Below are 27110 nucleotides of genomic sequence, written 5' to 3'. Positions count from 1 at the left end.
TTGGCCACGCGTTGGCCTGTCGCGTCTTTTCAGTTCTATATTTGGGTTGTATTGTTTTAAACCGAGAGGAGTAACGAGGAGCTGAACTGAGATACACTCCGAGACTCCTCCAGCTTCCGTTGCTCTCCTTTCCTGTTTGTCTTTCTTTGGAACGTCGTTTGACCGTATTTCATTCCTCTTCTCGGACACGCGTTGCTCCCTTAAATTTCGCCTTGCCTCATTTCCTTCCCTCTTCTCCTCTTACCTTCCTTCCTCCCTTTCCCATCCTCCTCACCCCTATTTGTTCTCCCTGTCAGCCCCACTTCTGACCGTCGTCCTCTCATTTCCTGCCGTCATTCGTTCACATTGCTCCTTCACCCCGTCTGTTATTCTAGTGCTCCGTTTCGCAGTGGATGGACGACTGAGCCGTCAAGGTCACGGCTGAATTTACGTCTCTGCTTGACATCTCTATCTATTAGCTTTGCTTCATGTTTGCTCTCGGGGGGAGCAATGTTTTAGCCATTGTGGAGTTCTTAAAGGTGGATTGTTGGGTTTTAAGTGCCACATTTGAAGACTTCAGAAAGCGCAGACCTCCACCAAGCAGCTCATTCCCCTCCTAACCAGGTTTACGCCATCCACACGGTGTTCTGGATCATCACCAAAAGGTTCTAGATTGTTCTCGGTGTCTTTATACACCAACCATGAAATGTAGAAGTGAATCAGAGTTGATGTGTGTTTTTAACTGATTCTTGAATCCATAAATGGGTTTTAATGTTAAAATAAAATTTAAAAAGGAAGTAAAAAGAGAGGGAGAGAGCTTATTCTCAAGCCTGCTGACTCGGCCACTTTTCTTTGTCAGAAAGCATCGTTCATATATTTCGTTTCTTGGATTTGCCGCCGGAACGCTGCTCAAGAGCTCTTCTCTCCATTTCCTCAAGGCCCGCCCCGAGTCGCAGAGAGAGTGGTCCACCGGCAAAGCGTCCGACTGGGGCGCACCATGAAGCTGCCCTGCCCCGTCCAGGGCGACCCCCCGCCCCTCAACATGTGGACCAAAGATGGGCGCAACATCCACAGCGGCTGGACGCGATTCAGGGTGCTGCAGCACGCTCTGCGCATCAAGGAGGTGGAGGTGGAGGATGCGGGGACGTACATCTGTAAGGCCACCAACGGGTTCGGCAGCGTGAACATCAACTACACGCTCATCGTCATCGGTAAGCGCTCTCATCCGACCTCGGGACCAGATGAACGGTGACGGGATGGACTGGTGGCCCTTTAGAGCCGAATAAAGCCTGCGTCGTCCTTCAGACTGCTGCTGCGTGTTTGTTCACGACCGCAGTCGTCTTCGCTTGCGTCTTCCTGCATGAGAATGAATGACAGGTTGTTCAAGATGCTTTTGTTTTTGGGGTTTTTCGGTTTGTGGAATGTGTCTCGATTTCAGCGTCTCTGTGAAAGACTCATTGTTGCGCCCCCCCCCCCCCTTGTTTGTCTTGTGTTGGAGCAGGAGGAGGTTACAGCCAGTGTGTCTCCCTGTTTGCCCCATATGTTGTTGTCTTGATATTAAATTCGGCCGATGTCCTCGTAAACCTTGAGGTCAATGTGAAGGATTCAGCTCACTTTCTTTTTTAGCCGAGAGGGCAAAAACAAACCTGCCACGTTGACGGTAAATACCACACTTTTATCTCCAGCAACGATTATCGGCATGCGATCCGAAGCTGTTCCGGTTCTGATCTTGAACTTCAAAGGGGGGCGGGCACACAGAGGGCAGCCGGGTGGGAAGGGGCAGCAGCTGCCGCTGAGGTCATCCACGCAGCTGCTCTCTCTCTCTCTCTCTCTCGCTCTCTCGCTCTCTGATTCGCTGTCCACACACACCTGCTCCGGCTACAATGGATTTGGGCGAACCCTTCAGGAATTTGTAACGTTAAGTTTCACCTTCACTGGTTCCATTCAAACCTGCACATAGAAGGGAATTTATTCTTCTTCTTCTTTCGGCTTGTCCCGTCAGGGGTTGCCACAGCAAACCCTGTCCTTTGCATCGTCCTCCCCAACACCAGCCACTCTCATGTCCTCCCTCACTACGTCCATGTATCTTCTCCTGGGTCGTCCTCTAGCCCTGTCCTTTGCATCGTCCTCCCCAACACCAGCCACTCTCATGTCCTCCCTCACTACGTCCATGTATCTTCTCCTGGGTCGTCCTCTAGCCCTGTCCTTTGCATCGTCCTCCCCAACACCAGCCACTCTCATGTCCTCCCTCACTACGTCCATGTATCTTCTCCTGGTCGTCCTCTAGCCCTGTTCCCTGGCAGTTCCGTCCTCAGCATCCTGACTTCTAGCTCCGCCTCCTGTCTTTTCCTCAGAGCCACTGTCTCTAAGCCGTCCATCATGGCTGTCCTCACTGCTTGTGGACCTTATAGAATTTTAATTTTAGTTTTTCACCCAAACGGCTGTTAAATGTTGCTAGAATGAGATTGGCTTGTCAGCTGCTGTTTCCAAGATCAATCCCATACTTTCAAAGTTCATATAAAATAACTTTTTTTGTATTAAAATCCTCAGTGGTTTACTTTGGATCGAAGATGGCCCGACACAAATGAATACGCCTCAAATCTGCACTCGGGGAAAACTGTGAGACACGGAAGCCGTTTTCTATTTCATAGGCGATGACGTCCGTAGCCATGACTAAATAAATGGGTGCTTTGCTGTCGTTGCCTCTGAGAAGGGACGGCGTTCATCGGGTTTGCTTTGTGCGCTGCTGTTCTGTGTTTCTTCTCACCGGCGGTTTATTTGCCTCCCCGTTTCTCCTCCTCGTTTCTCCTCCTCCTCTCCTGTGTGGTCCTCTGGTAATTATTCTATGACCACTCCGGTTCACAGTAATGAGCTCACACCTGCGTCTTACTGTCTTTCCCTCTCGATTTCCGAGCCAAAGTATCTTTAACACCTTTTTTGTATTAGCACACAATCTCAGCCCTCGTTCCGCCTCGCTGGCTCATTTTTTTTATTTTTTTTTCCACCCCACCACATTTTAATTTGAATCAATATTTTCACAGTTTCGCATTTGCGTTCCCGAACCTAATAGCGTTTGATGGCCGTGAAATTCCCGCTGCGCCGCCGCCCTGTGGCTGGAAGTAAAGGAGAGGCGTTTTGTGAAGGCAGGCTTTTGTTAGGAGAGGAAATTAGAAGATTCCCTGCAGCGCTTGTTCTTTTACTGTGTGTAGGTTGGCAAATGTTTGAGTAAATGGTCTATGCAAGTGTGTGTACACGACTTTGTTTATCTGAAGTTTTGTGCATGTGTGTGTGTGTGTGTGTGTGTGTGTGTGTGCATTGGAGTGCCCAAATGGGACTATAAAGTAAAATCAAAATCTCAATTAATGGCAGGAAAGCTCTCGTGCCTTTCTCCTCCTCTCTCCTCCATCCCCTCTTTCTCCTCCATCCCCTCTTTCTCCTCCTTTCTCCTTTCTCCTCCATCCCCTCTTTCTCCCCACCCTCGCTCTGTGTGAAATTGTTAATCCTTTTCCCGCCCCAGAAGGGAGAGTGACGGACACTTTATAGTTCAAGCCAGATGTGACGACGGCGTGCGTTCGCCTGGAGCGGAGCGTGTAAGGAGAAAAGAAGGAAGCGGTTTTGGAGGCGGTTGGTTTTCCAGCGGCTTGTGAATGTGAAAGCGCAACTTTTCCGATTTGATGAAAGCGAGCGGCAGCATATTTTTCATCGGAGGGTGTGTTCGCTCGGGTCCATTCAAACGCAGCTTCTGCGATGATTTGCGGTGGTTTAGCAGCTCGGCCGTCCGACTCCTGTTGACATGCACAGAAATGCAAATCTGCCATCTGGTCTTAATCGTCGAGCGGCAGAAGAAGAATATCAAACAAAGACGATCTTAAATAAATGAGCTTGCTCTTTGTTTGCAGGGTGAAATCTAATATGTTAAAATTGTAAATTCAGAATTAGTCCTCCAGCATGGATCAGATCGGATAAACTCATCAGGATAATCCAGTGATAATCCAGCAGGGGAAAACCTGCAGCGCATTCTGAGATCGCGTTCCAGCGCTCGGGTTGAGTCTCTCTCCATTCAAGTTTTCGACTGCAGCCAGAAACGAAACGTCGGATCAGGTTGCGTGCGGGTAGAGTCTCCATCGGCTCCTCCGTCCTGATGCTGCCTTTTGTTTTCGTCCTCTCAAATGACCTGGTTTCTAATTGACGGATCTCGTGCCTCGTCTGGGGAGGATGTCGAGGTGGCCAAGGCTTGCAGCCTAATTGGTATGAGTCACAGGAGTGTACGTGTGTGTGTGTGTGTGTGTGTGTGTGTGTGTGTGTGTGTGTGTGTGTGATTGTGATAGAAACAATCTCAAATAACTCACTGACACACACACACACCTACTTGGGAAAACACAAGGGCAGCTGTGTCCGTTCTGAATGTGTGTGTGTCTGCATGTACGTGTGCATGAGTATGAATGTGTGTGTGTTTTTACCACCAGATTCTTCTGCTCAGATTACACACACACACACACACGCACACACACACAAAACGTTTTCTTACTAATTGCAGAAAGCCGGAGCTCCATCCAGCTTCAGTCAGTGTTCGGCTCAGGGCTTGAGGCCCCTCAGTGGATACAAATTGTTTTGGGGGGGGGGAGGGGGGGGCTCACTGATTTATAGAACCTGAAAATATTTATTTTTTTAAATGGAGCCCAGAATTCATTTTGAGGTTTGGCTTCCCTCCTCTTGAACTTAATGGTTCGCCTTGAATGCGTTTCCAGAATAGTTTGAGAAATACTTTTCGGGCTTCTTCATGCTCCGCTTCATTCGTTTCGATCCTTATTTATTTTTGGTTGCAATGTCTGAAAAGGCTTTTGCTGTCATCATCATCCTATCGATTGCATGAAGGAACAGGAAACGGGAAGTACACCAGGATGTCATTCAGGGATCTGGCGTGGCATCCATCTTAGACCTCTGGCTGGCCGGAGTCCGACTCCGGTTGATGGACGATCTGACGGAGTGAGTGGGAACGCTTCTACTTCTCATCATCGGTGATGGTGAATTGTTGCACGTCAAGATCTGCTCGCGGCAACGCGGCCTGTCGCCCCGCTGAACGAGTTCTTCCCCTGGAAATCAGGGCGTGGTTGTGTGTTTAATGTGTGTGTCTGTGGTTGTGTGTTTCATGCATGCGTCAGTGAACATGGTTGGATTATGGAGCTGCAGATGGAGGAAGAAAGAAGGGACTCGAGTTTAAACAGCTGTTTTTTCACCTTGTTGTTGAGTCCAATTGAGGTGTGTGTGTGTGTGTGCGTGTGTGTCAACAAGACAGGACTGGAAAACAACATAAATTTTTCCATGCGCTCACACACTGAGATTTGAACTAAATACAGATGCATTCACAACCACACACTCCTCTGGGGGGGGGGGGGCTGGCCTCCATTTCACGGCTGTCTGTCCCACATCCTTTCGTTCTGCTTCGTTTCACTTTCAGCAAAGAGATGGAAAAAGAAGATGGACAGGATGGAGACGCAGAGACAGACAGGAATAAAGGCTGTGTTTTGTCCTGCCCTCAGTTTTGTTGATGTCTGAATAACAAAACAAACTCGAAGTTCCTCTAGAGGGCAAAGAAAGGAAACACTTTTACCGTCCCAAAACCGATCGTTCGAGAGGTCGATGTAGAAAAGTTCTGTTTGGAATCGAAGGGAAACTTTCCACGTAGCATCCGAAAACATGAAAATTATAATTTACCAAGTTGCAGAGAAATCTTTGAGGAATAAAATGTTCTCTGTGCTGGAATGGAATGGAAGAGGATCAAGTCATTAAAAAGTTTACTTCCTTACACTTGTCATGCTCCACAAATTAGGAATCTAAACTACCTGTGTGACGGACTTGCCAAAAATACAGGAATGTTGGGGGCGGGACTTGGCAGGGTTTATCAATTATGATTGGTGGATTTTACATTTGGGAAAAAAAAGGATCAATCATTTCAGTTCTTTCAGAACTGACTCGGTTGTTTTGCCGTTTCTTTGCCTACCTCGACTCACCTTTACTCTCGGGGGTCCCTTAGTCCGTTTGAGAGTTTGTGGCTTGCATCTCCTGATTGTTCGCCAAGTCCAGCTCTCCTAGACCCATAATGCACTCTGTTAGCTTCAACTTTAGTTCTCTGTTCTAGTTGCCATCTGTCAGTCAGCGGGCCTCTTTCTCAAGGTCCAAGTAGTGAGTCATTGTTCAGGGAAATCCAGCCTAAAACAGAAGCGCTGCGCATTTTCTAGAGCGTTTAAATGCTGTGGTCTCTGAGCGAAGCTTTAAATCTCTTCGGTTTAGCTTCCTGACTTACAAGCCTCCTCAAATCTTCCGCCTCGTCTCTGCCGAGCGTGACTGAGAGCGTCTACCAGCGACTCCCATTGGTCATCCTCTTCTTGCTCTCTCTCTCTCTCTCTCTGCGAGTTGCCTGGCACTAATTGTTGTTTTAGGGTGGAGTTTGATTTCAATTTGATCCGCCAATAATGGAAACCAAAATAAAAGTACGTGTTTTCACTCTGAGTTTCCACGGCAACGCTCTCGTAGTTAATTTGACGTCTTACCTTACCTCTCTGTGTGTTTTGGCACCGACGGCAGACTTTGAGTATTAAAGATAAATGAATTTAACACGGCCCATTTGGTGCACTGTTCCTGACATCGTGCAGAACTCCTTCTCATAAATGTGGCTGTTTCAATAATGTGAGCGTTTCATTTCACTCCATGTTTAGGATGTGGGCTGCAGTAAAGTAGCAGTTTCTTTAACACAAATTAAGACCGAATTCCTCTGTGCAAGTTCAAAGCTGACAAACGATGGCAGAAACTCGTGGGAGACTGAGAGGAGCGAGTGGGTTAGCAGGAATGAATATTAAGATATGCCGACTAAATACCGGAGCAAATTATGACAAACTTCTCTCAAAGATTGAAGAAGGAAAACGGAGTTATTGTTTTTAGCGCGCTGCAAATAAAGTCGGTGCGTTACGTTTATCCTTAAGCGTGACTAGTAAGCATGCAAACATTACAGCGCTGAAATGTTCGCGCATTACTCGTTCGCAGTGGGGCCGTTTATCACTGTTAACACTGATGCGTGTCAATAAAACCAAAAAAATAACTTCTGTTTTTTTGTGGACAAATGATGGAGGGAGTAAAGATGTGAGGTAAAAGCTGAAGCGGGGAGTGTTCAGACATGTGAAAGGCAACAACAACAACTGCGCTTAAAGAGGTGCTTACGGGAGATGCGTCCTGCACCCCCCCCCCACACACACACACACACACACTTAACAGCCACCCAACTGCAACACAAAACCCCAGGCCACCTACGACTGAAAAGAAACAACCTTTGCTGTGTAACTCCTTGTTCGTTGTGCGATGGCAACACCGCCGGGAGTGAACCTCTTTAAAACCTCATCAGTGCAAACACACACCCATTAACACGCACTGAATACAGAAACGGAGGGGTGGGGGGGGGGCAGAAGAAGAAGGAGAAAAGAAGATTCAAGAGGCAGAGAGAAGAGGAAGAAATATGAAGTAAACCTTGAATTTGAATATTTCTCACCAGCATACCAGGAAATGCATTTTACAAATGGAGAGGGAATGTTGTGTTGGCGGAAAAGATGGAGGAGGAAGGTGTAAGAGGAAGAAGGAAAGAAAACAGGAAAGGTTGAGGGAAGCATTGGTAAGAAAGATGGACAGCTGCTTGAATGGGAGGCGGGTGTTGGTGTGTGATCAGAGCAGTTGTGTACTCCTGAAAAGACAGCTTAGTGGCCATTGTGTGGTCTGGAGGATTTGTCCTGGTCTCCATTGTTAGCCTCAGGAGGTACAACACACACACACACACACACACACACACCGCTACGATCGTCCTGGCCCCCACCTGCTCCTGACCCCTCCACTCAATGACGTGATAATAGGCCGGTCTATTGGCGGTCCCGCGTCTTCGCTGAAAGGAGTCTTTCCTCATTAAGACGGGGATTTTGTAGCTGGCCCTGCAGGCTCCATTGTGTCCATTATCAGGCGTCCCCGCTGCAACAATGCCGCCTCCCCCCCTGCCGAATTGACCTGAGAGGAGTGGAGAGCCCACGACGGACAGAACAAGGTCTGGCAATTAGCAAAGACATGTTTGAAGAGAGGAGGGAGAGGACGAAGTGAAAGCGTGAAGGAGAAAGGAGCCGATTCAAAAAGGCTTCTTTTGAAGTTTTAGAAACTTTTGTCTGCCTTTTTGCTTCTTCGCTGTCGCACCATCATCAAAGTCTGGTTGTTCGGCTCGCAACGCCCCCCCCCCCCTCTATCTCATTCTTTTCTTTCCTCTTCTCCTCTCATTTGTTACTCCTCTCCCTGAGAATCGTCGGTGCTGAAAAGCCCGATGTGCGCCGCAGCTGCTTTGAAGTCTTAATGATGACGTGACGAGCGAATCCTGCAAAGACAACCTCAGCCTGCTGACAACAAGCAGGTGGGATGCAAGCTGGGGGGGTGCTTCCATTCAAGGGACAAAAAAACTGAAAAATAAACAAGTGTTCCACTTAAAACCGTTTCTACTAAGGCTTTTATCTGCACACCAGCATCTTGTCATGCGGTTTTCAAAGGCGGGTAGACCACACTTCCGCTCCGGGAAGTTTAATAAAATGTTTTTTTGCTCGTGCTTCTTAAAGGTCTACGAGGCAGAAAGCGGAATAAAAGTCTAATAATTAAAGGTCCTCTTGTTCCTCCACCATGTTTCTACGGTAGCCCATAATGGACAAAACCTTAAACTCTAAATGAGGCCTTGTGCTGAGATCTGCGGGCTTGTACGCTGGCGAATGCACCAGGAGATGCAACCAAATCCAGCACGCCGACCCTTTAATGGAGCCGCGGTGACGATGGGGCGGACAGAAAAGCAAAAGTGCTTTTTATAAAAGTAAAAGCCGACCGAAATACCAGAAGGATTTAGATGTAATTTGAAACAGACAATGTCGCGGTAAAACAAGCGATGAGCTCACAGGCTGGTCCCGTCGGGAGCCATCAGGTGTGCGGCTGCATGTGCTCGCTTGCACGAGGTTGTTGCATTCCACTGCTTTATATTTCACTTGAATGCATTTGTAATGTGCTTTTGCCGTGTTAACAGTAAGGTGTGTGTGTGTGTGTGTGTGTGTGTGTGTGTGTGTGTGTGTGTGTGCGTGCGTGCGTGCGTGCAGTTTTCCCCCATGGTTCTTACACAAACACGGTGATGGTTGAGCGGCGCCTTTGCTATCAGCCTGAAGTTTGATCAGTGTGACAGCATGCTGAAAACTGATACACACACGCGCACACACACACACACACACACACTCGCCGGCCGTGACCTTAATCTCTCTGCATTCCATTGTTCTGACTGTATTTCGTATTTATCTAAATGTGCGTCTGTCACATCTATTTGTCCTGAGAATGTTTTATGTCTAAATTGTCCTCAATTTCCAACTTAATAGATCTAATTATTCAAAGTTAGCTTTCTCTCTCTTTTTTTTTTTTTGCTCATTCTCTACCAGCCGCGTTTCGTTTGTCACCTTTTAAAATTCTTCTTGACCTCAGAGGTTTGGAGGTTTTACAGTCTTGTTCACAGTTTCATTCATTGGCTTTAGGCCTCCATCACGCCCTCGTTTGTTTGACGGCGGTCTGAGTGTGTCCTTTTTAGCTTCTCGGATGATGCTCTACTTGAACTGCAGATCGAATCTGTGACAATAAAGCATCTACAAAAGTAAAAGTAACAGAAGGGAGAACGCAGGATGTGTAGCTCCTGTCTGAGATGCCGTTAAACGATGAGAACAGGTCACAGAGGCGAGCCGAAAGGTCTTGAACTTCCCTTGGAATGACGGGATTCTCACCCGACTGCAGCGATGTGTGTGTCACCATGCACTGCTGACCACATGGACACATACACACACACATACACACACACACATACATTACTTTATTTTACTCCACTTCAAGCCTAAGCAGGGATTTACACACACGCTCCGTGACTACGCTTGTAAATGAAAGCGCCTGCCCTGTTGAAATGTTCTCCAGCAAAACATTAGAGCTAAGTATGCAGCGATGCCACATCCCACTTCCCCCCCCCCCCCCCCCCTCCAAAAAAAAAAGTGTTCATGCCATTAATCCATAAACAGCTCTGAGCAACGCAAATGAGCAGTGAACAAAGGCGGCGTGGAGGTGAGTCACGTCGAAACCTTGTCCGGCAGTGCATCGCGATGAGCGGGTTGCTTTTACATTGTTGTAAATAGTTGTTCATCAAAGAGAGGCTGTCAGCATGTTGCGCCGCGCCGCAGCGCATGCCAGCGTCTTTGAAGTTAAGCACAAGCCCGCATATTCTCAACTCATTAAACCCCGTAGCAAAAGGGGGGGGGCTGGTAAACATTTGTTTGGCACCCTCGTGGAGCATGCCTGCGCATCTACGGAGGAATCAATCATTCAAGCAAAGCCAAACGAGCTCGTGCACCGACTTCTGCACGTGCACGTAGCGATTCGGGAGCTGCGACTTGTTCCAAGGCCTCTGGTGCGCTCCTGCTGGATCGCAGTGAGTCCCGGGTCACGTTAGCAGATGCTAATCATTCACTCATTGCATATTATCAATCATCTGAAATACATTTAAAGGAGTAAAAGTCACCCTGAAGAGCAATCGTCTCTGACCAGCGCTAGTTTGGAATCTGTTTGAGGTGCAGCAGGTGGACGATCGTCGTCCCATCGTTGACCGTGACTTTTATTTTGGCGGCGTAGATACGCTGTTGTGAAATGCAGAGCATTCGACACCCTGGTGTCTTATCTGGTGGATTGTCCTACCGCCATTGCACCAGCGGTACGATCCCGGGCATGTCGCACCAGCTGGGACATTCTCGCAGATGCCATTTCCTCTCGTTTATTTGCACCCCTTTCACCCCTTTGGTTGGTTAGTTTAACGACAAAGTGGTCATTTGGGATTAGTTGGTGAACGACGGCTCAACTGCCTGCCTAAAAGTGTTTCATTTTTTCCATCGCTTGAGTGCAAATAAATGTCTTTGCTTCATAATGAAGGTGCGCAAATCAGCACCAAACGCAGTGCGTAAAAGAAAACACATGTTTTGTGTTTATTCTACAGCTGCAACCTCCTAATTGGATTTTGCGCACTTGTTCAAGAACTGAACCATGCACTATGTAATAGTTTTTATTGTATTTTATTTAGCTTGTTAAAGGCTGTTTATCATTATTAATATTGTATTGATCTGGTTTAAAGGATGATTCATCAGATTAAACAAGAACGAGAGATGCTTTCCCTCTGATTTAATTTTAAGAACGTGAGGATCTAAAAGAGCCGACGGGTCTTAAATAAAAGGGAAGTAGATGAGAAACAGGCGAGAGACTTTAAGCAATTGTGTTCAAAACCTCACAATAAACTGTAAAAAATGAATTGAGGACTGCGACTGAGAAAAGAGGTTGAGTGGGGAGAAGGTCCTCGAAGGTACTAATGAGAGGATCTTTAACCGAAGCTTAATTTGATACAGGGAAGAGCAGGGTGGGCGAGGTAGGGAAAGACGGCGTGTTCAAAGGCCGGCCGGCGGTGTGTGTTTCAAAGGCGGCGCATGGCGTTGGATGTGAGAGATTTGTTAATTCGGCAAAGCAAAGTGCTGCCTTGATGTTTACTTGAGTTACACGGGCGGCGAGCCTGAGAAGAACACGCGCACGCTGGCGTATCCATGCGCCCGAGTGTTGGATGATGCACGTGCACGGCTTTGCGTTCAGCCCGATGCGCAGATAAACGCAGGCAGATGCGCTAATGTGCGCGCCAGCACTCATTAGCAAATGTGCTCCGGTTCGTGCTGCGCGCACAAACGCACGTGAGCTTTAACTGGCAGGAACAAGATTACCTGAGCATCAAGCCGTTTGATAATAAATGCGTTTTGTGAAACCATTAAAGGAATTGCTGTAATGTGTCTGAGAGGCCAAGCCGTCATCGCTTACTGAGATATGAGCAGAGATTTTATGTCTTTTTTTTTAAAGCCAGGTTGGTTTCAGCTTGGAGCGAATGACTAAGTATATCCGAGGTGGTGCGCCCTGATGGACACCTGCTGCACCCCTTCAAAGGATTACACACACACACACACACACTGGCTGTTGAGATGTCTGCAGAGCATCTAAAAAAACCTGTTTCATATTTGTAAAGGTCATCTCATTGATTACATTGGAAAGGTTTCGGTTTTATTCAGACCTCGCGTGCCGATTAGGTGGAGAGTCCAGGCTGCCCACGTGGACAACACATCTCATTTCAGTCTGTGTTCCACACTTAACCCTTGCTGCTCCATCAATGAAGTGTGAGCAGTGACGTAGAACAGCTGCACGGATTAGCACGCTGGCGTACTGTACAGATGGTCCTTACTTTACGGCGCGCTCGTTTGACTACGACGTTGTCGGAAATGTCAAAATATGTGTTTGGCGACAAGGAATCTCTTTTAGGACGAGCGGAATGCACTGGCTGTAGAGTTTAAGTGAGTACGTACACATGTATAAACAGTATTTGCAGTATAAATGGACTATATGTATGCAAATCTAAACATTTATTTATTCCTTCATTCATTTTTATGTCAGCTTTATCCACCTTGCGGGTCACGGGGGTTGCTGGAGCCTATCCCAGCTTTTACAGCTTTTCTGAAACACCAATCAGAGTCGGGAGGGGGGGTGTGTCTGCAATGGGTTTTTAATAAAAGATGGGACTTGGCCAACAGATAAATAGAACTGCGTGTGTATAAAGCTACCAGTCTCCAAAGTATCTGGCGAGGAAACATTCATCAGGCTGAAAAATCCCCGACCAAGAATATCAGAGCGCCGCCAGACGAAACATTTCCCAGCGTCGACTTCTTCCCTTCCTTGATCTCACTCCAACCACCTCAGAACTTCATCACTAAACACGCCGCCTTTTGTTTCTAAATGCATCCAGTCAGAAGTCGAAGGGAAACCAGTACGGGCGGGGTGATCGATACGAGCCACCAGCTTCCAGGAGCATTATTTCTGCTTCCACAACCTCACGCTCAGCTGCGCCACCAGCTTCGGTCCTTCTAACCGCTGCAACAAAAGCCGGTTGTGTGTGCCCTGAAGTGAGATCAGAGACGTTGAGCGTTTCAGACTTATGCAGAGAAGTCAAACGGTTCTCTGTTTGATTTTCAGACTAAACAGTATTTAAGGAACCTTTGTGTGCGCTGCGGGGAGAACAGGGGGGATAAAGGTGCACATGCGTCTGTGTTTAAGTGTGTTCTGTATTTCCTGATCCTGAACCGAGCGCGCCGCAGTTTGATCTCATGCCATGAATGTACTCAACACGCTAATTACATCCACCTGTGTGTGTGTGTGTGTGTTTTATGAAAGAGGGTGACTGTATGGTTAAGAAAAAAGTGACCCACTGTTTCCACTCTGTCCACACACATTTGGAGGGAAACCTAAATGTAGCTGGAAGTGCTGCTTTTCCACTCGTGTGTGTGTGTGTGTGTGTGTGTGTGTGTGTGTCTGTGTGTGTGTTTGTCAAGCCCGGTAGGACGCTGTCCTGCTATATATCAGAGAAACCCCAGAGAGGCGCTGGAAGATGTTTCCTGAGTCTTGACTTGCAGGGAATCTTAAATCTTTTGTGCACGTTTTAAAGAGCCTGCGATTGGGCCAAATTGCTTCTTGATCCGTTTAAACTGCTCGCACGTTTTCCACGTGTGCAGCGACGACCGGTGGCTTCATGGTTTCACGTTTCCAGCGGTGGTGAGACAAATTGCCTCGTTTGAGAAAAGCGTCGCGTATATTATGCAAAATGGCCAAAATTGACCTATAAATGCCAGACTGGATCAGGAGGAGAGAGTTGGATGCTGGTGACGGGCCGCAGCCCAACTCCTCGTGTGTTTCAGTGAAGCTGCAGGGACTCAAATCACACGGCCTTTCAGGCTTTGCCTTGAGAATTAGCGGGTCTTTGTTCTGAACGACAGAAACGTGAGACGATAAGTCTCCTCGCAAAAGTGTCTGAAGTCCATTTTTAATTTTTCTCTTTGTGGGTGCATCTTGTGAAATCATTTTGGCATGTGATAATTTGATGATGATTCATTTGGGGGTTTGAGTGGAGTTGCTGCTGGATATATATTTTAAGGCTGTGTTCCCAGGTCAGGTTTAGGTGAACAGCACGGCCTGAGTTTGGTTATGACACGAGGCAGCAGTGTAAGCGCCGTTACCGAAGCGCCCTGACCTCCTCCGACAGGGATCGTGTCAGACCGTAAAATAGAAACAGCGCGAAGGAATAGCGTAATGGCACGAGGCACGAAGTCGGTTCCACACACTCGTAAACGTCACCCAATGGTGGAGTTTATTAGTTCCAAAGATCACAGATAGGGAACGACTTTTTAGTTTTCCGTGTGTTCGTTTGGATACAATGGTTCAAAAAGCTGGAGGCAATCCCCCCCCCAAACGTTAATGTGTGTTGATCCTGTTTCACAGAGAGCCCAGAATGTCACAATGCGTATTCCCGTTCGTGTGTCGTTGTCTTGGCCCGGTCCGACTTGGTGCACGAGAGGGACGGAAGAGGTTCTGAAGATTCAGAAAAAGGAAACATGTCCGGAGGCGTAGCGAGATCAAATGTTCCAGAAACACGTCGGAAGGAAATCTATTCACGTTTCGACGTCCATGAAGCGTGTTCTTTCTTCAGCGTTTGAGATGAAGTGATTTTGTGAATGTCATCACTTCAAACACGCGTCACCACCGCGATCACTACCCACCACGCACACACACACACACACACACACACGCACACACACACAATCCAGGGCTGTCGCTCATAGGGAGCAGCAGTTAGCTGTCTGTTCTGCAGTTACAGTTAATAAATCTCTCCACCGTCGCCGTTCTCCCTCCGGCTCTCTTCATCTCTCTCCTGCCGCCTCCTGACCTCCTCCTCCCAGAGTCAGTCAGTCGCCGTCTCGTTCCGCTTCCCGCTCCGTCACTGCCCTTTTCAATGTCCCTCTCTCATGCTGTTAATGGAGGACTGTGTAGCAGCACGAGCTATAATGATTTCCATAAGGCTACAAAGTGTGTGTGTGTGTGTGTGTGTGTGTGTGCAGCACACGTGTGTACTGGAACGCAGGAAACGCAACAACTTTAAGCATTGAGATGATTATTTTCTTGTTTTGATCACGTCTCAAAGTAAAGATAAGGATTTTATTTGGTGAAGCTGCTTTTATGAAGAGAATCTTAGCGCCAAGCGCTTGAGCTGAACACATTGCCCCCCCCCCCCACCTCCCCCCCCCCACCTCCCCCCCGGTTCCTTCTCACGTTGGTACCCGTGTTTGCGCTACGCTGTACAGTCAGCCGGTTTGCTTGTGCCCAAGAACGTTAAATACCGGAGGATTACACGAGCCGTTAATCGTACATGATCCGCCGCGATGCCACAGACTGCAGACAAAGTTTCCACAGCTCATTTGTAGGATTACATTTTGGATCTGGAATCGCGGCGTGTAAATCGAACCGTTTGTTATAATGGGACTGGGGGTGACGTTGTAACTTGCGGCGTCTAAATTCAAATAAATATTCCTAAAACGACTGTGGCGGGACAGAAATGCAGATGCAGTGTGTGTGTGTGTCTGAGCTTTTGGATTATTCCAACTTTAGCAGTAATACCCTCCCCCAGCAACTTTTACCCTGAATATTTTGGCGGTTTATTTATCGTGACGTGATCGATTCAGCTCCTGCATCGACCCGGTTTTTTAAAACCTCTCCTGCTCATGTGTGAACTTTGAATCGAACCCGTGCATCTCATGTGCAACAACCTGATTGGAACTTGCCTCCTGGTGAGATCGATCGCATTGAAATCAGTTTTGAATGGTTCAGTGTTCATTACCACACAAATATTGCATAAAATATCTCAACCAAGTTTTATCTGAACCACGACATCAAATCAAGATGAAGTCTGAGGCGAGCTGCGGCTGAAAGAGACCCCAAACGGTGACGGTGGTTAGTTTTTTTTGGGGGGGGGGGGGGGGGGGGGCTGTCAGTGGGTTGCTGGGATTGTTGGATGCTACAACAACCGGTGGTCAGTACCAGCCGACAGAAATATCTCTCTCTCACACAGCGGTTCTGTCCACATATCCAGTGTCTCTCTATTCAAGCCTGGAAGGACATGACCCTGTAGGAAAACACTGCCCCCCCCCCCCCCCCCCCCTCTGGACACATTCGTGCATACAAACACACACTGGTCTGCTGGGACTCATATTTCTCAGCATGCATTTTCCCTATAGACCTAAAAGTAAATACAAGGAGGGGTTATCCAAATACACACACAAAGAAGTGAGGAGCGGACGAGTGAATGAGGAATGAGACTGAAGAAGCAATTATAAAACGCGTAGCAAATCAAGTGTCAAGTGTTTTGGAGCCTCAGGATTTCGTACAGGAAGTTCAGGTCTGACACAAAGAACCGCTTGAAGTCGGGAGAAGAAGCCGATTCGCCGGCAGTAAGAACCTTGGAGAATAAGAATATCGAGACAGCGGCCGGGCTTCATTTGCCGGTCCGCCGCTGGAACTTCTCGGAGACGGGGAAGGGAAGTTGATTTGCATGAGCAGATGCGATTCAAACTGAAAAACTTTATCCTCGCTTTGTCACAGGATGGGAACGATCCGTCTCCGTGATGCTTCCACCTCCGTCCCTTGTCTGGCCTGGTGGGTGTGCAGGATGCACTACTTTGGGAGCGATGGGGGTGGGGGGGGGAGGAATACCTCCACCTCAAATTACCCCTTAGCTAAATTACATCAGAAATGCTCCGACACTCCCATATTGGAATTTGCACAAAGATCAACGCAACCACACACACACACAGACACACACTGGGGGTCCGGGCCGAGCAGCTATTAATACACGCCCCAGGGATGCAGGTCATCCCTCGGATTTGGATGCCAAATGCTTCTCGTTTTCCGTCATCCACATGGAGATGCTTTGAAGGCTTTTTTGGCGCTGCGTGAAACGCTACGAGCTTTCAGGTGGTCTCGTAAAAACCTGCGCCCGTATCCCCGAACGCACCGGCACGAATGATAAACATGCATAAACATTCGCCATTTGCAATTACGCACACACTGCATTTCCTGCAGATGGTCTGCGGCTGTTTGGTTTCCCTTTCTTTCATTCTTTCCATTGCTAATTGCGGCGCATCCAGTGGCTCGTTGAAAACAGCATTCGTTCCAGCAGCCAATCGGCGCGTTGCGGTCGACGTGGTCTTGTTTTTGGACTTCACTGCTGCATGGTTTTGACCTGAGACCCTGCGCAACATGCTGTTACGTGTTTTTGGTTGTCTGTCCGCTAATGAGTCCTCCTTGTCTTCCTCTCTCTGCACCAGATGACTCCAGTTCGAGAGGCGGCGCAGGGACGGCCAATGGTGACTCCGAACAGGCCCCGGAGCTGGCCGGCAAACTGGGTAATAATAACCGTTCTAAAGTCGTCACCGCCGCCGTGAAAAGCATTTTTAAGTGAGAAGAAAGCCCAGGGGTGACATGACGGATAGTCCAGACTGTGTGGCGTTTTAAATCCGCGGTAGCAGGACGTACAATAAACACCGTGTACGCTGTCAGAGGGGAAACGTGCCCACACACAGACGCATCCGGGAGGTTGTTTGTTCAGATAATTGACTCTGACAGAGTGGAGAGCGGTCTGTTTGTCTGAGGTGTGATTAGGTGGGGCGCATTCCTCCCCCCCCCCCCCGGACCCCAAAGTCTCAACCTTTTCTTTATCTTCTTGTTGTTATCCTTGCGTCCCGCTTCTCTTCCTGTCTCCTCTCCCCGTCTCCGCCACATCCACACTTTAATGCCACCGAGCATGTTTTGTTCCCCCCCCCCACGGCCCCTCTTATTTGTTTCTTCACTTGCATTCTTTCCATTATCTGTCTCACAAACAGAGCTACACGCTAACTGCTTGGGCTCGAGGCCGCGTTGAAATCAAAATCATCTCCTCATGTATCGGAGCAAGGTCAGTCCGGCAATCGGGGGAGGGGTGGGGGTGGGGGGGGGCGTAGCCGAAATGCGACCCGACCGGACACAGCGAGACGCGGCGGATCAACTGGATCTCAGCTGTTTAGCTTTGAATCATTGTGACAAAATATAAAAGGCTTCTGGAGTTGCACAAACGAGTGTTAAAACCATTATGCAAGGTTCTGGGATTTAACGAGGCTTTTAATGGCCTCCTCCTCAAGCCGGATCGCATTCCATTCATAAATGCACGGAGAGAAATGTTGAACTTGAGCCATGAATGCAAACTCAAATCAATAAATAATAAATGGCCCCCCCAATCCCAGAATCCAGGTTGGAATTCAAAAAAAAAGAAATCTCTCTTTCAGACACATTCTCTCCTCCCCTCCCTGCCGGGCTCTGGCGCCGGTCATCGGGTTAGGGTTACGCGGTGGAGGGTGGCGTTGAAGCGGCCCCTGAGACCCAGAATAAGCCTGCCCCTTGGCCCCCACTGGCTCGCACCTACTCCCTTCTCTCTATCGTCACTTTCTCAACCCCCCCCCCCCCCCCCTCCTCTCTGTTTTTCTTTCTTTCTATGCCCTCTCCCTTACCTTTTCTGCTTTTTGCATTGCTTTAATGTCATGCTGTCGCTCCGGTTTAATCGGATCAGTTTTAGAAATCCGTTGTTCTGACCTCACGCTTTGCCCCCCCCGCCCATCTGTTTGATTTGACATTATAAACCTCTGATGGATTTTTGCTCTTTGCTTCATCTCAAGCTGCACCCTTCTTTAACTCCTTTCCTTTTTTCCCAATAACTTTCAAGCACCGAGCTTTAATTTATGTAAACATCCAAACCGAACATTTCCAGAATGAGACTCTCCTCCTTCTTCCCCCACTCTGACCTGAACTGGTCACAGTTCAGCTGTAGTCCGGCAGCTTTTCTTAGACTTGTGGAGACTTTAAGTCCTTTCAGGTATGTTTGTCTTGTCATCCTGCCCGGCTTTCCTGCCGGTCACTAGAGCACTATATTCTGCTGAGTAGCACAGCCACATTGGAACTCACCAACCCGTCGCATAACTCTCTCCCTCCTGTTTGTTTACCCCGGGCTAGAATAATAAGCGCGTCCAAAGGAATGGACGCCGCAGCGGTAGTTTCAGCATGATTTATCGCCCCTGCTCGATGGCTATCTGCTTCGGCTGGACCAGCAGGGCTGTAAAAATCAAGCGCTCCTGTGAAGGATTTCCTCTCCTCCCTCACTACTGGAAAGTTTTCTCCACTTTGATGTTTTCGGATTGGTGTGATTCGTAACGAAGAATATAAATGGATGGATGGATGCGTTCATTTAAGCCGAGTTGCACGAGGATAGGATGTTTCACGTGCGCCACTTTATTTCTCCGCGGCTACGCACTCCTGACCGGATATTTAGAGTGAAGTCACGTAGCTGTCTGGTGGGTTTTTACAGTGGGTTTTCATGAAGCATGATTTTAGATAAAATAAATGTGGCTTCCTTTAAAAAGCAACTGAGGCAAACAAGTCTCGGGCCAGATCTGCGGGATCAGTGGAAAATAAGGAATCTGGTGTGTGTTTGTGTGTGTTGTTCTCTCGTTTGTGTCCGGGAGAAGAGGAAGTGATTCAAGCATTTTTCTTCTCAAACAAAACGATTAGGTTTATTGCCGTAAATGAGCTTGTATATACCAAGAGGCACGCTGCCATGTGTTGTTACAGCACAACACTGAGTTCTTGTTAAAGGCTGTGGTGATGATCTCAGCTTGTCTGATGCTTTTTACGCTGCCCGTCCATCCTCCCCGCATCGATTTACCACATCTCATTACTAAAGAGGCCCTCGGTGTTTAAAAAAGGAACATTCTCAGCAGACTTTTCCAGCTCCAGCTTTCTTTTAAGAAAACTTTTGGAAGCATATTTCAGTTTGTTGTAACAAGGAGAAGGAAAAAAAACAACCTTGATCTTAACTTTGTGCTGTTGTCTTCTGTAGAATAGATCGTCGATCAATGTGAGGTTTATCTTATTGAAAGTAAGCTTGATATTTAATTTGCTGCTTCTCCAAATGTTGGAAGAATGGAGGTGGGAAAATTCTCTATGTTTTTAAGAATAAAAGAGAAAAACACAAAAACTAGGTGTTTTTATTAGCTTCAAATGTTTAAAAATGATATCGTTGCACCTTATTTAAACCGCGCTTATCAAAGAAAAATTCAGTTTGTCAGAAATGTGATTGTTTTTATTTGTTAAATGGCTCAAATAATGGAACTCATAATAGCTGCTTCACGGGACTTATTACAAACTGTCCATTTGCGTCGTCGGTTTTTCAGATTACTTTACTTTGATCCGTCTTGATGTCTCATAAAAGTCGCAAAATTCCGCAGCCCTTCCCAATCTGTCCTCTGGACTGAAGACAGAGCAGCTTGTAAACCAGATTTCTCTGTTTTATTTTTAGTTTACTTTAGTGCTAGAAACACAATTTGTTTTCTAATGATCTTTGACAATTGTTCTTTCCACTTGCAGTTCGACCGCGTTTCACCCAACCGTCAAAGATGAGGAAGCGCGTCATCGCTCGCCCAGTGGGCAGCTCCGTGCGACTCAAGTGTACCGCGAGCGGCAACCCCCGCCCCGGCATCGTCTGGCTCAAGGACAGTCGGCCGCTGGCGGATGAAGACGGGGGAGCAGGAGGAGAAGAAGGGCGGAAGAAGAGGTGGACCCTGAGTCTGAAGAACTTGACACCGGAGCACAGCGGGAAGTACACCTGCCACGTGTCCAACCGGGCCGGAGAGATCAACGCCACCTACAAAGTTGAAGTCATACGTGAGTCGTTAAAAAAAAAAAAGAAAACGTAATTTCATGTCATTTCAATGTATTTTTGCCCTCTGTTTGGAAAAGGACCTTGTTGCAGTTTTTAAGGAAGTGAGACTTCATCGGCGGAAGATTTTTTTCTAGCAGCGTTTAGTAAATTACGTCATCGACTTACTTACTTACTTAAAAGTTTTAGATCTCTTGATAATTGTGTCACAAAAAGTAAAGTTGCATATAATGGCGAAGGTTAAAGAGTATCAACCAGTATTTCATGTCTTTTTTTTTTTTTTTTACACGCACCAGTGTGCTGGCTAATGAGTTGCGCCAAGGATAAAAGTTTATTATAGCTTTTAAAAGCCTTTTTGACACTTCAGTGGCGTTTGTTGGCCGCCACCACCACCTTCAGCAGCTTTTTCTCAGAGCCAGCTGCAGTTTCTGTCTAAAATGTTTTGACTGTCGAGAGCAGAATGTGGCTTATGATGAGTTGGAAGATTATTTTTTAAATGTGTATTACATTTTGTTGGAAGGCTGCAAAAGCTGTTTTTGAGCTGGATGATTTAATGTTAAGCTTGTTGATGGAGTGTAATTTATTCGTGTGTGTGTGTGTGTGTGTGCGTGCACTGAACTGTATGTTACTGATATGATAGCTCTGTTAAGAGCCTCAGACAAGCTCCTCTCACTTCACTCGCCACATCTGTTGTGTGTTAAACTACAGCTGTAGTCCTTCCTGAAAGTCATTTACACACAACACACACACGCGCACACACACCTCAAGAGAAAGTAAATCAAACCGCTGCTCGCTAATGTCAAATGTAGCATTTAGAGACGGTGGAGATTCACTCGGCTGTCCTTCACTGGCGGCATCTTGTAGGAATACGGAGGAACGAATCACCGGTTTTTATCACCAATAAATATTGTTGCTCACCTGCTTTCCATGTCGTTTTAAAGCGAGGCTATAAATCGCTCTGAGAAGCGACGCATGCATGCAGCCCCCCCCGAACTGTTTAACATCTCTGGGTTTAATCTGATGACATGAAAGAAAGATAAATGCCCCCAAAAATACATTTTTATCAGCTGTCTTTTGATGCATGAGTCTGTGCGAGTGCGTTCTGGCAGTTTCGCTCTACTAAATAACATAATTCTCCCTCGCTTCAAGTCGACGTGATGAATTGATCGTTTTAATAGTACATCTGAGGCTGCATTTCAACTCCTGCAGAAGAAATGTCGTTTCCGCCGTAAATTTCTCTTGACGTTGCATGAAAAGATACAATAAAAGCGATGAGTGCCTCTGGCAGGTGCGTTTATTCTGCTGTATGAACTGCAAAAGCAAAGACAGGAGCTGAAGATGAAGATGAGGCGTCTGGTTCTGTGTTCTCTGCTGATGGGGAGGACGTGGAGCTGAATACAGCTGACACGGCAAATAATGCTTGCAAGCCATTTCATTTTCTATCAGGGCTGGTGCATTCTTTATAAAGTACCAGTCAGTTCAAATACATGGAATAAAATACGAGTATTCTTAGCTGACATTTGCAAAATGCAGCAATCAAACCGCCTCAGTCCGGTTTGTGATCTTGACGGGTTACATTAAACTTCTTTATCTTTGTTTGCGCATGTTTTTCTGCCTCCTTAGAGCGCACCAACTCCAAACCCATCCTTACCGGCACCCATCCCGTCAACACCACCGTGGACTTCGGGGGAACCACGTCTTTCCAGTGTAAAGTCCGCAGTGACGTTAAGCCCGTTATTCAGTGGCTTAAAAGAGTCGAGGCTGGCGACGAGGACAAATTCAACTCCACCATTGAGGTAGAGAGAAAGCCCTCGGGCAAATGATGGTCGAGCGGGAATATTTGAAGCCACGATACATTTGTGCTTCCCGTGATTCTGTTCAAAGGTCGGAGACCACCGCTTCGTGGTCCTGCCTACGGGAGACGTTTGGTCCCGTCCTGACGGAACCTACCTCAACAAGCTGCTGATCACCAGAGCCAAGGAGGAGGATGCTGGCATGTACATCTGCCTGGGGGCTAACACTATGGGGTACAGCTTCAGGAGCGCCTACCTGACGGTGCTGCCAGGTTAGAAAAATCAGGAACATTCAACGCTCAAACATTTCATCAGATGCAGTAAAAAGTTCTGCTTCTCGTAATGACAGCTGTATGGGAATGCTATGCGCTGCTAATGCTAGCCTGCATGGATGATTCTTTGTTTGCTTGCAGATGTGAAGCCCCAAAGCAACGCTGTCCCCACAGCAGCGTCCCAAAGCCTCCCTTGGCCCGTCATTATCGGAATACCGGCAGGGGCTGCCTTCATCTTAGGCACCGCCCTCCTCTGGTTCTGCCAATCGAAACGCACCTGCTCCTCTTCCCCGTCCTCCTCCGGTCTTCCCGCTGCCCAGCGTCTACCAGCAGCCAATCGCGAGCGAACCTGCAACGCGGTGCCTCCGCAACAGGCGAACGGGGACAAAGACTGTCTTTCATACGAGGAGTACGTCGCCCATCAGCAGCTCCTCCTGGCACAGGGAGGCGCCGGATTGGCTCCTAAGGTCTACCCGAAGATCTACACGGATATACACACGCACACGCACTCGCACGTGGACGGGAAAGTGCACCAGCACCAGCACATCCACTACCAGTGTTAGCGTCGAAGCTAGCGACGTGCCGTGGTGTTTCACGCTGGGCTCTGTCAGGAAGCGTTCGTGCGTTTTCAGATTCATCCACGACACGCTGACTGGTGACCGGGCGCAAAAGGACACGGAAAGCTACACGCAATAAACCCAGAAACCGTTCGCCGCTCAACTCGTCCTCATTCTGCTGCAGCTGATTCAAAGGAAACGGACTTATTCAAGACGTTGTTTAAAAAAAAAAAAGACATTAAAATGAAGAATGTAAAGAAAGAAGACAAAGATCCTTATTTTGTAGCCCTTCTGGAGGCTGAAATATTTTACGTAGATTTTTAAATCCCATTTTTTTTCTCCTCCTCAGCCGTGTTTGGAGCGAGAACAAACACCGTCGCCCCAAAGCGATTTACTTAACTCTGTTTTTACAGGACTTCAGACACAAACTCTTCCAGAACAGGAGCAATGCCGCTCCCACCCCTCTCTATCCACTCCTGTATTCAGTGGGAAGATGAATATGTGATGTATTATTGAGCACGCTGCTTCATTCTGGGTAATCTATGACAAACAATATAGCTTGTGAGTAATCTAATAGCGTCATTTCAGATTATATCTCAGGCATCAGCCTAAACTGAGCCATAAAACACACAATTAACCCTCAGCAAAGATGACCGGTGCTGGTTTCTGCTCCTTCCTGGTTCAGCTGCTACCTGGCTACTGTGTGAAAAGGAGTCGAGCTGGGATGACTGGGTTCAAACCGAGTGGATCTCTCTTACTAAACCGACGTTTGAAGTAGCTACAGCGTGATTTCTCTCGTCCGATGCCCGACATCCTGCAGACGGGTGTCGTTACCTGTTCCACGCGGCCTCCTCTTCCGGTGAGGGGCACGAGTTCTCCTCTCGCCTTTGAACTCTTAAGCCAACGGCACAAAGGGGAAGAGCTTTGTGACGCCCTCTGAGAATGGCTTCCAGATTTGATGGTTTACAGTCGGATCGTTGGATGTGTCGCGTATTCTTGTTAATCTGTGATGGAATTTAAAAGCTTTAAAAAAAAGAGTCTTCATCTCTTCAGAAAATGCTTCACAGTATGACCTCAAGTATAATAGAACGTGTACGTGCACTGTTGTGCACATGTGGTATGTTACAAAGCAGAGGGACTCCTCGGTTGTCTCCATTTATTTAACGAACGAGGAAATGTACTGGATGAAGGACTGCCATCGCCGTCATCCCCATCGGGACACCCTGAAAGCTAAAAGGATCAAAGGAGATTAATCTTATAAATGAATCCAATATCAGTATTTTCATCACTAGACTATCGAGTCTAAATATATCTCAATGCATTGAAACCATAGTCATAATAATGTGATCTATAAGCCTGCATTTAAATATAGAGGATTTAGACATTTCCTTACTCTTAATAAAGTTGAAGCCCCCCCGCCCCCCCCCCCCCCCCCCACACACACACACACACACACACACACGTTACACCTTCACAGGTGTTTTTTCTGTGCTTTTTGCTGAGCAGACCGCCTCTCCAGTTAAAGTCTTAGTTGGATTTGGACAACACAAAATAAAGGTTGGATTTGTTGGGTGATATTTGGTTTTGGGACTATAAAACTGCACGGAAAAGCATCAGAGTAAAGTTATTAGGGATTTAAAAGATCCACTCGTCACTGTTAAAATGATTTCAAGTCCATTAAATTTCAAGCTTCCGTTTCGTGTGTTTGCTCCTCGGGCAGGGGAACTAAAGGACTGCCACTTAACATACTGTATATATATATATAGATGTGTACTTACCAGCGTTGGAATTCTGGTAACTAATAATGTAGGGGAAATGCTTTGGACTGACGGTAGATCTAGCGACACAGTGTAAATGCGAAAATGTCTCAATATTAAAAAGAAAAGACGTTCTAAATTATTTTCTTTTAAACTTGTTTGTTTTTTTTCATATAATTGGGCATTATACTACATAAATGGGTTTTGTGTTATAGTAGCAATGTAAGCTATATAGCAAATACCATGTAAAATACTGTATTTATACATGCTGCCAGAATATTCAAAATGTTATCGGGAATCTTTGTATCGACAATCTTGTACAGTCTATTTAGGTTACAGGTTTGTTTTCTGCCATTGTAATCCTGTTATTGGTGCCATTAAAACGTAAATTTATTTTCAAACAGTTCTCCATGTCTGTTCTGTCTGTCGCCTCCGGTCTGGTGCGACGCATTGCATGCACAATGGACTCTTTCTAAGTGTGCAGTGCATACTTCTCTGAATAGCTGTAGTCCGGCAACAGCCGGCGTTCCGTCTGTCAGTTAGTCCGTCTGTGGAGATGAGAGACGGACATCTGGTGCATTCATATAGGAGGTGTGGAAGCTCCACGTCTCGCCCTCTGACTCACTTTGGAGAATATGGTGAAAGAAAGGCTGTTGAAAAGGTGGAGGGCGACTGGGCAGCGGACATGGGAATGGAAACATGAGGGCAAATGGCTTTAAAAGGATTTCCACATGCGTCTTCCTCATTTTTCTTTGCGTTGCGCTTCTTTGACTATTGTCCCGCGTGCAGTTTAGGGCTGCCTTTGCTCAGGGCGCGACCATCCTTGGCTTTGTGCTCTGACATGACGAGCAAGCAAAAGTTTACAAGTCAGTGTGGCTAACGAGTTAGCGCTCAGTTCTCACCAACTCCAGAGGGAAGTGCCAGTAGCTGTGATAAATGTGCGCGCCACATGGTTCGCCAGCTTCATGCTGACTTTGTAGCGTCTGGCGTTTGGCGCTGAAGCAGGTAGCGTTTCGGAACTCTTTGGTTTTAAACAGCTGTCTGGTGCGGTTGATGGATTAGCTGTAATAAAGTCACTTCATATAGAGGCTCCTGATGAGGGTTCCACGACCCCGTTTGGCCCCTTAGCCCCAGTGAGTCCGTAGATAATCCATTACTGCTACGATTCCCAGAATAACCTTCAGCTAATCCCTTTTACCAGAGAAAGCTCCACCAGATTCCACGTGTTGGTATTGATGAGCTGGATTTTCAGAACGATAAAACAAAATTAAACGATTAATAGTTGAACAAAAATACTTCCTTCCATGTAACCTTTCCCTGTTTGCTTCCTTTGTTTCCAGAAAGAAACCATTTCACCTCGCAGGAATCTGTGGTTTTGGAACGTTTGCGTAGTGAAGACGATACAACCTCACCCAGGGGTTTGTAAATCCAGAGTTTCTCCGGGTCTGGTAAGCATCAGTGCTAATACCTGTCAGATTTAAAGCAACAAAGTAAAACTGTTCTACATTTTTTAGATTAGATTATTGAGATTATTTTTGTTTTAGTGAGATTTTTGGGGTGTTCCTGGCTATCTCCTGTAAATTTGATTGACTCGGGAGAGCGGGTGGGAGGAAGACAGCGAGGACAGACGGGGAGGATAAGATGAAGAAAAGCAGGGAGGAGGAGGAGCAGGAGGATGACACCGGGCTGAGCTGCTGACAGACGTGTTGAGCTCACTGCTGCTCGGCAATGATGAGAGGAGACGAGAAAAGGGAGAAGAGAGGGAGGAAGTGCTGGAGTAACAAGACGGGAGGAGAAAACATGACAGAGGTCTGATCCGACTGTCTCCGCTTGAGTCCCGTCATCACATTAAATTATTCCATGACTGTTTGATAAATGTTCTGGAAGTGGTCTTTGTGTCTTTGTGAACTTTGAAAGAGAAAGGCTCGTTAAATGCAGCTATATCCGCCGTGTATTTTTATAGGTAACATTTGTTTAAGCAGGTGAATGTCGAAATATATATTTTTGAGGGAGTGAAAGTTTCCTTT

At 47.1% G+C, this 27110-nt stretch overlaps 1 protein-coding gene across 1 annotated transcript in view; it reads left to right on the top strand.

Annotated features, from left to right (window-relative positions):
* fgfrl1a (fibroblast growth factor receptor like 1a) overlaps positions 1-23332 on the top strand; it is a 36129-nt gene extending 12797 nt beyond the window's left edge. The window contains exons 2-7 of the mRNA XM_068740659.1: positions 918-1190; positions 17289-17366; positions 20413-20709; positions 22328-22500; positions 22589-22769; positions 22911-23332. Coding sequence (XP_068596760.1) covers positions 918-1190; positions 17289-17366; positions 20413-20709; positions 22328-22500; positions 22589-22769; positions 22911-23332 — 1424 coding nt within the window. The remainder of the gene's footprint in view (positions 1-917; positions 1191-17288; positions 17367-20412; positions 20710-22327; positions 22501-22588; positions 22770-22910) is intronic.
* Positions 23333-27110: the final 3778 nt, after the last annotated feature.

This window comes from Brachionichthys hirsutus, chromosome 6 (genome assembly GCF_040956055.1).
Source record: "Brachionichthys hirsutus isolate HB-005 chromosome 6, CSIRO-AGI_Bhir_v1, whole genome shotgun sequence".
NCBI classification, from domain to species: domain Eukaryota; kingdom Metazoa; phylum Chordata; class Actinopteri; order Lophiiformes; family Brachionichthyidae; genus Brachionichthys; species Brachionichthys hirsutus.
Note: the sequence above shows the minus strand (reverse complement) of the source record. Positions and strands in the feature narration are given on the sequence as shown.